The sequence below is a fragment of the Ixodes scapularis genome, unplaced genomic scaffold, assembly GCF_016920785.2.
Source record: "Ixodes scapularis isolate PalLabHiFi unplaced genomic scaffold, ASM1692078v2 PGA_scaffold6__148_contigs__length_123643588, whole genome shotgun sequence".
Taxonomy (NCBI): domain Eukaryota; kingdom Metazoa; phylum Arthropoda; class Arachnida; order Ixodida; family Ixodidae; genus Ixodes; species Ixodes scapularis.
In genome coordinates, this window is record NW_024609881.1 from 44,622,949 (window position 1) to 44,638,838 (window position 15,890).

The 15,890-nt window shown below is 50.7% G+C and overlaps 1 protein-coding gene across 1 annotated transcript; it reads right to left on the minus strand.

Moving 5' to 3' along the window:
- Positions 1-3,077: 3,077 nt before the first annotated feature.
- On the minus strand, positions 3,078-11,628 carry LOC115314386 (vegetative cell wall protein gp1-like). Its single transcript, XM_040208178.1, has 2 exons — positions 10,834-11,628; positions 3,078-3,095 (listed from the first exon to the last, which is right to left on the minus strand). Exons 1-2 carry the CDS (start codon positions 11,626-11,628, stop codon positions 3,078-3,080), a joined length of 813 nt encoding a protein of 270 aa, XP_040064112.1.
- Between the last annotated feature and the right edge of the window lie 4,262 nt (positions 11,629-15,890).

The following is a 15,890-nucleotide window of genomic DNA, read 5'->3' on the forward strand; positions in this document are numbered from 1 at the left end:
GTTCCCGCCAAAAATTCAAACAGAGCCTACTTTGCGAAACTAACGTTAACTGCTGCTGTTCAAACCTAATACTGCTACCGCAGAGTCACTTCCAATCAACTCTCAAAAAAAAAAAAGATAGAGAAAAGAAGAAAAACTGGCACATAGCTTCGGATGCTCGAGGAGAACCAGGAAACACGTCCGCTCACCGCAACTGCTGCTGGGTGATCAGGATGGATGGATGAATACGGCTGAGCCCTTTGGATCGGGCGGTAGCTTACGCCACCTAGCCATTTTGTTTTACCATTTAAGCTTAGAATATTTAAATGTGAAATCTATATTCATTCCGCAGTGCAAAGAAAGTGAGGCTATGAAACCCCTTGCCATCAGTGAATAAGAAAATACCTAGTTTTCTCTCGATTTCTGCCACCATTTACTTAATCTTTGCTTGGTAATCTCTACAGTCTTGAAATACACTCTCTTTTCGCTGTCTCTAAAACCCAATGACTTTATTAAATCTATCTTGTGTTCGGTAGGCATAGGGTGAAGCCCTTTACAGTAGAGTATCAAGTGCTCAGCCGTCTCGTCCTCCTCTCCACAAACAGTGCACACTGTATTCATTCCCTGGTACTTCACTCTGTATGTTCTGGTTCGCAGAACACCCGTCCTCGCCTCAAACAGCAATGAGCTTCCCCTAGAATTGTCATAAATGCTTTCTTTGGCAATAACTCTTTTGTTTAATCTATAGCTTTCCAGAGCCGTCTTTGTCTGCATTCCCTCTAGCCACCGATCTCTTTCCGTGGCCTTAACTTTCTTCTTAACTGAGACTTGCTCTTCCGTATCTTTGCTATAGCCCAAAAACTTTCCTCTTAATTTCCTAGCGCGCTGTCTCCACTTTGTGTCTACACTCCTCATGTATAAATAGCTGAAAACCTTTCGTGCCCATTGCTCCCCATCCATTTGCCTCAACCTATACTCAAATTCGATCTTGCTCACCGCTTCCCTGCTCTCAAATGACGCCCATCTCATGTCTCCTTGTACTCCCTGGTTTGGCGTTTTGCAATATGCCCCCAAAGCCAGTCTACCTACTCCGCGCTGTTTTATTTCTAGTCTCGCATGCACTTCGGATTTCATGCATAGCACTGCGTTTCCAAAAGTCAAGCCAGGCACCATGACCCCTTTCCAAATCTCTCTCACTACCTCGTACCTGTTGTAATTCCAAAGTGCTCTATTTTTCATTACAGCTGCATTTCTGTTGCCCTTACCTATTATATACTTTTCATGCTCTCTAAGATATTCTGCACCATCACATATCTATACGTCTAGATACTTGTATTTACTAGCTCTCTCAACTGTAATATTCTTATCTTCAGCCTCTCAACTTCATCCTCGTTAAAAATCATGACTGCTGATTTTTCGCTACTGAATTCTAAACCTAATTCCTCTCCTTCCCTACCACAGATGCTCATTAATTCCTGCAACTCTGTCCTGTTGTTAGCCATTAGTACGATATCATTCGCATACATCAATCCCGGTAAGGATTGCTGAAATTTTTGGCCTAGCTTACTGTAAGAAAGGTTGAATCCAAGCCCACTCTTCTCTAGTCTATCCTCCAATCCTCTCAGATACAACGTAAACAGCAAAGGCGATAACGGGCACCCCTGCCTAAGGCCACGTCTTATCTCTATACCCAGACCCAAGGTTTCAAACCTTGGGTCTGGGAGCGACACGGGAGTGTGCCGCCTCCGAAGCAACCAACTGGCAGAGAGAGAGGTGCGATTGCTTATATAGCGATCGCCCCCTCTCCCCCCTCCGACATGCCCCCAGCCAATCCCGAGAGGGAATGGGCGGAAAAGTAGAGCGGAAGGCGTGAGGGCATGTCGGCGGGGTTCTGCGCAGTCGGGAGCCACTTGGCCCTGAGGTCCTTCTTTATTGACAGACAGGTCATTGCTACAGTGAGGGTCCAGGGCAGGGCACGGAGATGTCCACTTGTGATGGCACAACGGAGGGCTTTGTTGTCCGTGAAGATCAATGACGCAGTGGGCGCGAGAAGAGCAGCAAGAGTCCAGGCCACAGCTTCCCTCAGGTAGATGTGGCGGTCAGGGGAGGTCAGGATGGCGAGCGCAGAGGTGGGTGTGACGACACCAAGTCCGTGGTTGGACGCTTCGGCGTAAAGCACGTTCACAGGGTGTTGGGGGACGAGCGGTAGGGTGTGTGGCAGTGAACGCCAAAGTTCCTTGAACACAAGAAGCCACTGGAGGGGGGGAGGTTTATATGTAAGGGCGGACTCAAAGAGAGGCCGAAGGGCGCTGTAGCCTGAGCGGTACAACGAAAAATAAAATGCCCAGAGGCCGGCAAGGCGGCGGTACTGGACTGGGTAACATGGGGACCGCAAAAGAGGTAAAGTGTCCGCGAGGGACTGGATACGCTGGGGGGTATGCCCTATGGTGGAGGCAACGGTGTCCAGGCGAAAGCCCAGAAACTTAATGGACTGGGAAGGAACGAGGGTAGTGTCCTTGGGGTTAATCTGAAAACCGCAAGCAGTGAGCTGGCGCACAAAAAGATCTATTTGTGCTTGGAGGAACGAGGGATCTGGGTGTGCAAGTAGGAAGTTGTCTATATACGCCCACGCCCAGATCCCGCGTGAACGGAGAGTTCGTGCAAGTGCAGTTGCCAAAGACTGCATTAAAAACGGGGCCGGACGGAGGCCGAACGGCAACCGTGTAAAAGAAAAGTAGGTGCCATCAAGGCGAAAGGTAGTGAGTTTCTGGGCAGAAGGATGGAGGGAAACATGATAAAAGGCCTCCGCCAGGTCCACCTTATTGAAGTATGCGTTAGTGGGAAGGTAGGTAGTGGGTCAATACGGAAGGGTGGCGCAAGGAGATGCGGTGTTAGATGACTGGCATCCAAAATGAAACGCGACTCAGTGGTGGACTTGGGAGCTAACTGTATCGGGCTAAGGTAGGGGCCGCGACAAGTTCTTTTCAGAATGCCGGAAGCGGTCATGGAAGCGACTGCAGCACGAAGCACCGGCAATTGGTCTGAGGGGGGGGGGGGGGGACGGTTGTTTACCACCGAGGTTGCAGCACAACGTATCCTCAGATTGCCATAGTCGGCTGGGGGGAAGAACCCGAATGTCTTAGAAGTGAGGTCCCAGTCGACTATGGGGGGGGGGGGGGGGCGGGGGGGGGGGGGAGCACTGGCTCGAACAGGTTGCCACGTGGGGCTAGGAAAGATGGGAAGGCGGGAGTCTTCCTCGGGTGACTCGTCGTCCCCGTCTGAGGGCTCATCGGAGTGTTGGTCATGGAGCCAACGTAAGATACGATCGGCCGCCAGGACCCAAGTGTCCTCCTCCTCCGTCTCCGAGGAGGAGAGGGGGGAGGAGGACGAGGAAGGGGCCAAGGAAGATGGAGGTGAGACTGGAACGTCTAAAGGAATGTTGGCGCAATTAAGGGCCTGCAAGAGGATATCTGGGGGGTCAACAATGTCCTGGACAACGGCCACTATCTGTTGGCCGGCAACCGAAACTCAAGGCCCGTTCACACTCTTGCGACTGCTTGCGACCTCTTAAACCTGGGTTCCTTACAACGAGGTAGAGGGGCTTAGAGCGATAAACCGGGGTTCCGGTCTGCACTCGAAAGTGACCCCCATAAGGAGGCTGCCATTGTACGCAAATTTGACCACACGTCACATGACCAAACCAAATACGTGACGTCACAGGAAAGATGGCAGCGCCCATGCAGCAGCTGGCCCCACCTGGGCCGGAGCTTGTCGGATGCTTTGTTGGTTGTCGTTCGTCTCGGCGAGTTGATTTCAGACGCGGAAGCCGTCATATGAGGCCGGTCGAAAGCGAGTTCAGAGTTCAGCGTGGTGTTTGACGTAGGTATAACGTGAAAATACGGAGAAACGGTGTGCATTTCGCTGGTGACCGACCGGGATATTGCCACGGAAGAGACAATCTGACCTACGTTGCTCGGACCTCGGATTGATTCGGATACCGCTAGGATAAAATTTAAGGCGACGTTTCTGTGCTCTCGTTGACCATCGGAATCTTCGAGGTTTGCAGTGAAGCGTGTGCAATATATTTGGATACACAGTTTAGCGACGGAAATTGCCTGAGTCGTGCTTGGCGGTGTGAAATCGCGGTGCAGCTTCGATCAAATGACCGAGGGCTCACTTCGGTTGTGCGGCGCACCGGAAGACTGCCTTGAAGCTGGTAGTTCCCGTGCCGTGCTGAATGATGCTGTGCTGCTTACAAATTGTTCCGGCGTAGAAGTGCACTTTCACGGAGCACAGGTGTGCGGCGCACCGAAGAGCTGCCTTCAAGCTGGTAGTTCCTGTGCCATGCTTTAGGTGATGCTGTGCTGCTTCCGAAATTGTTCCGGCGTAGACGTGCACTTTCACGGAGCACAGGTGTTTCAGTTGGTATTGATCCCGCTGGTCTGTCGCACGTTTCGTGAACACAAACGTTTCATCCACACTCGTTACGCGAACTGCAAGCTGTCCGGACATTTCACCGAGCGTGTTACGTACCCAGCTCACGCCGCTTTGTGGCAACAGTCTGCAGTGGCTCATTACCAGAAAAGTGGTCCCACATCCATTTCAGTTCAGTTCGTCCACGGCAGTCGCCAAACCCCGAAAGAGAGGATTTATTCCGACAGAATGCCACTAAAGCAATGCAGCTTCTTCAGTGGTCAGGATAGATTCTCTTCTGCTAGTTTTGTTATACTGTCACGGATCCTTGTTCCAGTCCTATCTTCTATCAATATTCACTATTCTGGGACACTGCAGGTCATGCTCAGCTGTAATCGTATGTTCAGGTGGAGGTACTGCCCTATTGAAAAAACCAGCTTAAGCTGGTCCCAGCTTCAAGCTGGGTTATTGCCCCAGCATGCCCAGCTTGGCATGCTGGTCATGCTGGTTGATCTGGTCATACTGGTCATGATGGTTGATCTGGTCCCAGCTTCAAGCTGGGTTATTGCCCCAGCATGCCCAGTTTGGCATGCTGGTCATGCTGTTAAACTGGTCATGCTGGTGAACTTCCCAACCAGTTTAACCTGTTTAAATTAATACACAGAATAAAAAAGCCAAGCTCGTCAGAAAAGCCAACTCGGCATCCAATTTATTATTTTCGTACTTGCGGCAGCCTCACATGAACTCAAATGCTACACATCCTCGGCGCTGACACAGTACTAACCGACGCACAGATTCTCGGTGCAAATTGTCTACAATGTTAATAAAACCAGATTGCTTATCTCTCAACACGAAAAAAATACTAGACACAGGCCAAAAACAGGCAATAGCAGACGAAAATACTACACGGACGAGAGAAGCGAACCTGGGTCCCGCCAGCGATGGGGGCGAAGCGGCAACTTGCGTGGTCGGCAGAGGCGAGGAAATCCGTGTGGCTTGGATGGCATTGGCGATACTCCTCGGCACCGCCGTCATTCTTGGGCACACACACGTTCGAAGACACGAAGCGACGCCGCAGTCGGGACGTCTGACATCTTCCCGCACTGAACGGACTGCCGCTCGCTGTCTTCTCAAAACCCGCTTCGCTTGCACCGTCGTTCAACTAGTCTCCAAACAACGCGCACACAGCCGTCCCTTCGATCTGCCCTCTGCCCAAGCTATCCAAACGCGTCTTCGATTCTCCGTTTCTACCACTCTCTCTCTCTCTCTCTCTTTTCTCGCACACAAAGGTAGCTTGCAGCGCGCCTGACGCGCCCGGTGGTCTACCAAAAACGAGAGGACAAAGAACAGGACGTGGCCTCGTTCCAGCAGCCGACCTTGTCGCGCGCGCTCCCAGCAATGCCAGTTCGGCTATCTCTAGCCGACCTTGGCGTGCGCGCTCCCAGCATGACCAGCTTGACCACCACGATTATTATTTCGACCAGATTCACCAGCTTGTCTCCCAGCATGACCAGCTCGTCTCCCAGCTTGACCACATTGGCTCCATGGAAAACCAGTTTGACCAGTTAAGACCAGACTGGCTCCCAGCTACACCAGATTGAATCTAAAACCAGATTCGAGTGAGACCATGCTGGTTTTTACTTAGACCAGACTGACCAGCTTAAATTCCAGCTTGCCCAGCTTAAACCAGCTTGATTGCCAGCTAAACCAGTTTAATTACCACATTGACCAGTTTGACCACCTTGATTACCAGCTTGACCACCTTAATTACCAGCTTGACCAGTTTGATTTTCATGCTGGTTTTTCCAATAGGGTGGGCACTTTACCCGTAGCCCTTCAGTCTGTGTGAACCCGGCGGCTCTTCAGCCGAGTTACCCGATAATGGGACACGGCTGGCGGACTATTCTGTGTCTTATACCCGTCGAGCCGTAGGCAAAGTTCTGACCCGAGCCTGGCAGAACAACCGCAAGACGACCGAGTACCACAAGGAGTAACCTCGGAAATACACCACGAAGCACCTGAAATCCGAGCCAGTTGCTGCTACCAGGAAAAACCACCGGAATTCGGTCTCCTGTCAGAAAATCTGAAACTGACCAAGCCAACAATGACAAACCTGTAGCAGCAAACCGTGTCCCCTCCCACCATTGTTTGCATGCCCGTCTCAAATCACACTCCGACGCTTTTTCACGCAAGCTGTATGAAGACGTCAAGGACTGGATTGAACAATATGACAGTGCCGCCCGCCACATTGGGTGGACAGACAACCAGCTCCTGCAGAACCTATACTTCTCGTGGAAGAAACTGCCGGCGCTGGTCTGAGAACCATGGATCCTCCTTAACGTCATGGGAAGTTGGCAAGATCAAGCTGAAGCGTGCATCCGTCAGCCAACATCAACGAAAGAGAGCCGCATTCTTGATTCTGTCCAGGACACTGCCCCAATGAGAGCGCCACCGCACTCGTGGAGGATGTTTTGCGCCTGATCGAGCGCCCACGCCCACGCCCACGCCGACCTTGATGCTACAGAAGACAAGAACCTAAGAATCCCATGCGCCTCATGTGAGGGACAACACCTTCGGCAGCCTTGTCCGCAACCCCCCAACAACAGTCGAAGTGTTCACATCACTGAGGCTTCCAACATGGAATGTGCACTGCATGCCCGAGCCTGCCCCTATGAACAACTTCCCGGCGTCTCGACACTCGAGTTGTCTAGCTACTACTTCGACGCCAGCCTCCCAGGTATCCACGACATCACCCACGACGTTGTCCGGGAGGAGATCAGGAAGCTGCTTCCTGCCATCAGTTGCCCGGCTTTTATTTTGATTGCCGAGATTGTTTCGGAACAAGTTTGACAGGTATTTCAACTGAGACTTCTGCGAGCGAAGCGGCATCTGACAAACCAAGGGCAACTTACGCCACAATGGCACGACGACCGCCACCGGCTGCCCCTTAGTATTCAATGCCAATTCAATGAGACACTCTAACGCTGAAGCATTCCCGACATTGTGTGTAGGACTCTGCTCAACAAAGTACAGCAAGGAAAACGTAGGTGATGCGAATGTGCGACCGAAAACCACTTTGCTACCACTGCATGAAGCCTACCATGTCTACCAAAGCAGCCCGTACCAATGAATTGGTCGGCGATGTTCGTGCCAAACGACCCTCGATTACGTCTCGAGGAGCGACCACGGGAGATTAAGGATTACCTTCGGCGACCTTTGTCCCTGATGCCGAAGGTGCTGAATCGAAGATTCTGAATCCCTGATTACCCCAAAGCCCCTCATGTCCATCACCTCAACAAGAGGTAAGCACTACAAAGCAGGTGAGCGGCGATGCAGTGACAGTGGATTTGGTGTCGGTTGTCGTCCAAGGACAATACCTAAAAATTTGCTGACACCAATTTTCTGTGTCCACTCCACGAAGCACACAATTTCCAACTTTGAGGGAGAATGCCCCTGAGTGACTTGAAGGAATCGAATGGTTGGTTGCTCTCAAAAGTGAACTGCAAGCATCACCAGACTTGGATAGCAAACAAAAATTGTTGCCAGCTTTCAAGTCAACGGTACAGCAAAAGGCACAGCCACGTAAGCAATACATGCCCGAACTTGCTACATTGATGCCGAAACTACCAGGAAACTTTTCGGATTAGAAGCCAGCCCTGCAGCTTCAGTGCACATGACGTATGATTACAAGACAGCATCAGGCGGTCAAAATTGCCACCCGACCAAACTGAACACCAACGTGCCAGGAGCGTCATCCGACAACAAGGTCCACAGGTACTACGACTGAACGCCTGACACGAGACTGTCGCAGAAACAACTCGTTATGGAACCATTTACTAAGAATCAATAATTTTGTAATCAAGTGGAAATAAACATACTTGATACACTAACCAGATAAACATATTTCCGCTTGCCTTCATGCCTTGAGAGTCTACACACCGAGAATTGTGTCCATTGCACGCTCTGGACCTTACGAGGACACTCGCTTCTCTGACCCTTCAATATTAATTAAGGGGTCATACCAGAATGGCAGACATTTTGCAAGGGGCTGCACTCAATCAAACTTTCCTGAACATGTGGTGCATCCGAAAACCAACTCCAGTGATGTGAAAATGTTATTTATTAATTTATTCCTTCCAGGGGCCTTCGTAGGCATTGCAGAGAGGATACTTATAACTACACACATGATAATAGCATTAAAGCACACTGCTGTAACTTGTTAATTGGAAAAACAAACACACCTCTGAGCATATCGTTTTAATAGTATGTGTTGATGCATTGTTATATAGCATGACACTTCCTATATGTATGACACAATAGACCCATTTGCAGAACCTTATCAAGCAAGACAACCGTCACCATTTTTTTCGGCGCAAAGCACACGAATGGGCCCCAGTTCACGTCGAACGCCAATGCAGCGTTAGAGTCCAATAGGTGCTAGGCCGAATTCACAGGGATGGCGGACATAACATTCTTGTCGAACAAATACCCAAAGTATGAAAGCCTGGGGTAATTACAGTAGTAGCTACTGTAATTTGTTTCATCAGAATTTGGCAGACGGCAAAGGCTACGGTCTCGGTGAGTCAATACACACATTGGAGAGAGGCACATGACAGCATATCACCAGAGTGCTCGTCTGCACAGATTTGTCACACACCTTCGCTCCGTCTCTCTGATTGGCTCGAGGGGGCTGTGGCGGTTGGCCTTTTCCAAGTTACGGTGATGCGAAGTATAGACAGCCCACACTTTTAAAAAGAGTCTATTGAAGAGACCGAAAGGAATGGTAGTCAACATTTTTCAACAAGACTGCTCTCCAGGCAAGGGATGAACACAAATATGAATCATCTTATCCAGGTAATTAGAACAATTAAATAATTGACCGACTAATACAATGCACTCATGATGGAAAAGAGTATAGCTGCAATAAATCCTAGAAAACAGAAAAAATGCGCAGTATATCTATGCATGCACCAAAACAGTTGTTCTTATAGCAAGTCGAATAGCTTTGAAGCAGGTGCCTGCAACGATTTATTCTTCCCCATACTCAATAAAACGCCAACCTCGTAGCTGAAAATAAGGGTGCACTTCGCACTCACACACACGCACAAAAAGAAAAAAAGGAAGAAAAGCGATCGAATGTAGAATCGTGGATTAGCCCAAAAGGTTAAAATCGCAGGAGCTTCTTCGCTAAAAGTTGCTATGGTTGTTCGGTGACGGAGGGCTGAAACAACTTCCCTTAGGCCCTAACGCGACGTATACATTTCGCGTAGATTCTCAGATATTTCAACGTTCAAACAAAGCTAAGAGAATGCGAAAATTTCATGTTAAAAGCACTCAAAGTTCTATCGATCCTCGGACACATCCCGGAATCCAAGCACCGGTACGGCGATGCAGAGCTGATGCTGTCTCACAGGCGTTAATATCCAGATGATCCAGAGCGATCTTGCGCAAAAACGGTATAAAGTCTCATTCCTTCATATTTTCACATGATACCTGCGTCAGCGAGCACGAAGAAGCCCGAAGTCGTCGGAAAGCAGCTGCACATCACGGCTACCGCGCACCGAACAAACTCGCATCCGCCAGCTCTGGGCGCTGCCATCTTACCTGTGACGTCACGGCTCTTGGGAGGTCACGTGACGAGTGGTCACATTTGCGTAAAATATGGCGGCAACCGGGGGGGTGCCACTTCCGAACTTCCGGTTTATCACTCTAAGCCCCTCTACCTCGTTGGTTCCTTAAAACTTCTTAAACCAGAGAACACACTGGCGCCATCTATTGGGAAGCAGTGTAAACTCGGCGGTCCGGCTTATTTTTTTTTTTTTATTTCTCGCGCAATATCCTTTCTTTTTTGGCCCGAAAAACTTTTGTCAATGTTATAAACGAGCCTTTCTATGGGTATTACGCACATTTGAGCTCGGAAATCCCGCAAAACCTTCGCTTTTGTGAAATGCAGTTCTAGGGTCACCGCATAGATGGCGCCACAATGTCAGTGTGTTCCCTCATTCTAGAAACATTTAAGAAGTTGTATGAGATCTCGTCTCTCTCAGTCGTACTCGGTCGCAAGAGTGTGAACGGGCCTTAACACTGGCTGCGGCTCATGCAGGACAAGGTGCAAAGGTTCTATGAGTTCTTGTACAAGATGTGAAGGTACGTCAGGACTCACCACTGTTGGTGGCGGGGTGTCGGGGAGGGGCGCGTACTCAAGGGAGTCCCACATGGGGAGGCGCTGGAGAAGAGAGTCTGGTAGGGTGGTAGCAGTCCGTCGCAGGGGGGGAAAGAGTTCACTCGACGGGGTCGGGAACATCTCGGGGGCGGGCTGATGCCTGTCCTCCACGGCCGCCACGGTTGGCGGCTCCTCGGCCACGGTTGGTCGGTCTGGAGGGCCGGTCGGATGAAGGAGGGGGGGGGGGGGGGGGGGGGCTGTGGTGTGGGGAGCGGGGCTCCCAAAAGGTAGGAGGCCGTCGGGTCGGCGTACCCTTGGAGTGCGGCCTGCCACCCCGTGAGGGCGACGTGGTAGAGAAGTCTGACACGGTCAAACACTTTAAGCTTCGCTGAAGCACGGAGGGGGGGGTCAGAGTCCCAGAGCTGGAGGAAGAGCTCCAAGGTTTGGAGCTCGACGACGTCACGGGTTCCAAAGAACCGTGACTGCCGGCTGGCCCGGTCGACGTACAGGAGGGCATTGCGGAAGTCCCGGCGGGTGGGGGGGTCATGAGTGGTGAAGAGCCGCTGACCGCGGCTGCCAGTTGGGGCACGGGAGGGACGGATGTGCCTGGGGTACTGGCGGTCTCGACGCGGTGGGGTGTCCCCACTGCTGCTGCTGCTGTGGTCGGAGTCGTCAGGTATCCGGGCCCGGTAGCGGCCTGCGGGATCCTGGCTGGAGGGGTACCCCCTAAAAAGGAGGTCCTCTTCGTCGTCGTCGGTCGTCGTGAGGGGGACGGGCTGGGCAGTCTCGGACACACAAGCACGTCGGGGAGGGGGCGCCTCCGGGAAGGCTGCCCTAAGGGCGGTGGTGAGGGCGGAGACCAACTCCTGGGTTGCCGGCGTCGGGTTGCCGGGGGTTCTGGAGGCCACCGGGTTGGATGGCGGAGCGGGAATGGAAGAGAAGGGGACCCTACTCGGAGGGCCAGGCGGCGTAGCTGCAGGCACAGGGCTTCCATCACCAGGTGCACCGCCACGGGAAGTCGGGGGTCGAGCTGATTGCGAACGGAGGGACCGTTCGGTTTTCTTGGGAGGCATCGGAGTCGTCCGCACGCTGTCTTAAGGTCTCGAAACCTCTTGAAACCTTGGGTCTGGGAGCGACACGGGAGTGTGCCGCCTCCGAAGCAACCAACTGGCAGAGAGAGAGGTGCGATTGCTTATAGAGCGATCGCCCCCTCTCCCCCCTCCGACATGCCCCCAGCCAATCCCTAGAGGGAATGGGCGGGACACCCCAACTTGACAAAATTGTTGCCCCGTGTGAACTGGGAACGGGACAGGTATTTGACGTCCGAGTGGGAATCGCTCCAACCAGTTACTTTCCTAACTGGTTCCAGTTCACTCCATTCCCAACTGGGAGTCAAACCAGTTCACTCCCAACTGGGAATGGTTCAAACCAGTTGACCCCTCAGCTGGTCCCAGTTGGACTGCTATTGGTCCCAGTTCATTCCCAGTTGGCACCAGTTAGTCCCAGTTGAAACCAGTTGAGGTGCCAACTGGTCCCAGTTAGAAATTTTCGCCTGGGTTGGCTCCAGCATTATCAAATTTGGCAATTTTCGTCACATCTGTAATTATGCTGCAAAATGTGGATCTGAATACTATTACACAAAACTTTTAGGAAACATTCGCCGGCTATCTATTGTTTCGATCGCGGTGCTGGTGAGGTAGGCTCTTACCCAATAGGCGACGTGGATTCGGCTGACGTGCTGCGTTTCCGCGGATGCATCGCTGTGAAAAGGCAGAGAGCTTCTTTCGAAGGAAAAAAGGCCCAAAAGAGTCCAGTTTTCTTTTAAAAGTTCTATAGCAAATAATTTTTGTTGGCTCCTTATTTTTGTTTTTGTGTTTCTTTTCACACCTTTTACGACGTGCGGTGGATGAAAGTCGATTTCAATAGCCGCCTTGGTGGCTCCGAGGCGAGAGCGCCGGCCTACGGATCCCCAAGTGGCGGGTTCGAATCCCGACCGAGGTGCCCGCAAATGTCGGAGGCTTATTGCGCAGAAGGCGCCGTGTAACCGAGCTTTCGGTTGCACGTCAAAAGATCCCCAGGTGGTCCAAATTAATCCTCAGTCCTCCGCTGGGGCGTGCCAGATGCCCGTCGTAGGTTTGGCACGTAAAACCCCCAAATTTGACTTTTTTTTTAATTCGATTTCAGAATCGTTTCATGGTCCCTCTAAAGTCAGACGGTCGCATTCCGCGAACAGAGAGGTATCGCTTGGGTTTGAAAACAAAGAGTGTTTCGTTGCACCCCTGCGTAAAACAACACCGCTCCGTCTTCTTATTCGCCGTATTTGACATCGTCGCCAGTCCCATATCTCCTCGGCACAGCTAGCAGCCATGCGATATCTTATCCCTTCACACACAACGGAAAAGCCACAGAAATAGTCACACAAACATGCCCCAAGATATCCTCGCTAAACGCTGCCTGACCGGCCTCCTGGGCCCGTTTTCTCGAACGCAAAGCGTGGGTTAAAGTTAACTATTGTCCCTAGAAGAGGGAATTCTAGGTCACTTGACTGGGGAGAGCAGGGGCGCCGAGGGAGGAGCAGTACCTACAAGCAAAATAGCCGCGACGTCGCTTAAAGGGACACTCAAGCGGTTTTTGGAGAAGCTACTTTTTGGTGCGATGGTGTTAAGGAAGTGTCAGTGAATGAGTATCTTCAGTTTTAGAAGGCAGAAACGCCTATTAATCACGCAGGAATAAAATACGTGCGGACTCTTTTCTGTACTTGCGAGGACCAATGAAATTATCGTATGTTTGAAAATTTTGGCGGTCTTTTTAAAGTTTCGCTAAAAAAACAATTTTCAGTTTATTTAAATATGTTGTGCATGATAATTTCACCAGACGTAAAATATTTCTAGTTTAGAATACGCGATAGCGCAATTATCGTTTCACAAACAAGGGAGTACGTTTTCTATTTGCCTTCCTCCGCGGGGGGTGAATTTCCCGTTCCCCAGGGATGCGCGGAAGCGCACGTATCTCCGCGCGTTGCAGGCCGGCCGGCTCCTTCTATCCGCAAACGTGGCGTCGGTGGTGATCGTCGGAATGGACGGCCTGGTGAAAGCTCATCGTTCCGCGTAAAAGCGCTATCCTTGACTGTGAATTTTCGTCGTGTTTGGCTATGATAACCCAGCACGTACTAGAAGGGAACATCCACCTACTCGTGCGGCGATGTCGTGGCGGCACTCTCAAGATAGCAGAAACGCCCGTGCCGTCGTGTTTGTTTACTTCGACTACAGTGGTGCTTTCTAAGCATTTGTGTCCTCGAACATCGCCCGGATTTCTGATTTGGCGCATTTCATGCGTGTGCTCAAGTTCAAGGTATTACTGGCGCGTACCGTATAAAGGATACGAATTTTCACGCGTTTTCATCACCGGAGAAAAATGATTAGGGTTAGCAATCCTGAACGCTCGCAACGTCTATCTGATCACGAAATCATAATTCTACGTTGCTATATCGCTGCTAAGATTACATTGTCTTTTATAATCGTAGAAAAGGCGTGTGGCGATATTTGTTCTATTGCAATGTCGTGTATTAAAGTCGTGATCGTCCAAGACGGCGCTGCATCTTATTTTATTTTTTTCATTCGCTGTACCCTTCAAGCCTATCAAGAAAAAATAATAAAGCTTTAGACTAGAAAACTGTCTGTCTATATTCTGTTACGGCATTGAGTAGCAGTGCGTCCCCTTTTTTAGAGGTGCCGCTGACACAGCTGACGGCGGCGTACAGAAGCGGTCGCCGTGCTGACGACCCGCTGCGCTTGTTGTAGTGGTTACAGGTGTGTGTACGCGCGGCGGAGTGCGGTCGTTCCGGTTGCAACGGACGCAGTCGTAGGTACGCGCTCGTTGCACATGTCTGAACCAGCCTTCCCCCCGTTCTCCCGAGGCGAAAGTCAACGTGGCGACATCGTTTGACATCACGTACCAGAGGTAACGCTGCGATGTCAAACGTTGGTTTGGTTACGACTTGCCCCAACCGCAAATCGAAGAACGCCCGAAAAGGTCTGCGTTTCGTCGTCCTCGGAACCCGAACATGACTCCGAAGGGCTGCTATCGTCCACATCGCACGTCGGAGTGGCGTCATAGGAAATCATCCCCAGGTCGGCTGTCCGCCGAAGAACTTCAACCTCTAACGGCGTCAGGTCCTCGAGCGTAGAGAACTCCGCCATGATCGAAGCTCGAATGACAAAGAGGTTCGGCCGATGCGGCTACCTCGGGATCACTGCGCGACGGAACGTCGTCCAACGCCATTGGCCCGAGATCCTTTTGATAAGCGTGCGACGACCAATGAGAGTGGTTTCGTTTTCGGATGGATCCGAGGTTTGGCGGCCTTCAATTACATTTTTATTAAAGAAATAATCACCGTATGACTATACTTTTTGGTTTTTAGGGATACTTAAGGCGTCTAAATTCAGCTGTCATTATCAAAACACGAACTCAAAAACCACTTGACTGCCCCTTTAATGAGGGCTAATAGTTCTGCTTGGTTCTGCTGAACGTTCATTTCGATCCGGCTGTTATGTTGATGACGCACCACCAACCTATTAGCACGTCAAGCACAGCGGTAGTTCACAGGGACTACTAAACTAACCGACGGCAGCATTCCGCGAACGCATCACTCTTGAGCAGTCCGGGATCCAAGACATATGACGGTACATAAGCCTTGCAAGTGTTCTTATGGTGAGTAAAAAAATGTTTTGCGAACGAGTGTTGGTATATATTTATACTAACACGTTTGATTTGTTACACTATGCACGCCAACTCGTGAGCAGCGATTACTTTGCGAAGAAAGGGGGTTATCCTCGATAAAGTCTTCGTTCCGGGTGAACAGCTGGGACATTGTACTGTTTTTTTGGTTTTTGTTTTTTTGTACGCAGTGCGCCGACAGTATGCCGACAGCATCGAGGTTTCTACATATTTGCCATGGCCAGCAATTCAACGGTGACGAGAAGCTTAGCTCCTCGTCACCGGTGGATCGGTTGGGCAAAAGGAAAAGGGGGAAAACAGTTGAGATCAGCAGGAATCGCAGAAACGTGCGTCGCGAGGAACAAAAACGAGACTACAGCACTGGCGTTGCCAGACTGGAAGGAATACGGGAACGTGATGCGTTGTTTATGGCGAAACATATTGAAGGGAATGTTTCTTACATTTCCGAATATTCGTCGGCAAACTCTAGGAGACTAGCTAAAATTTCTTTGTACCATCTGAAGCAAATAAATTGGTCTTCAAGTACAACAGTGACATTGACTTAAAATACCATACTTGATCGATAACAACCAGCGGAAAAAGAGGATAAACAAAATGA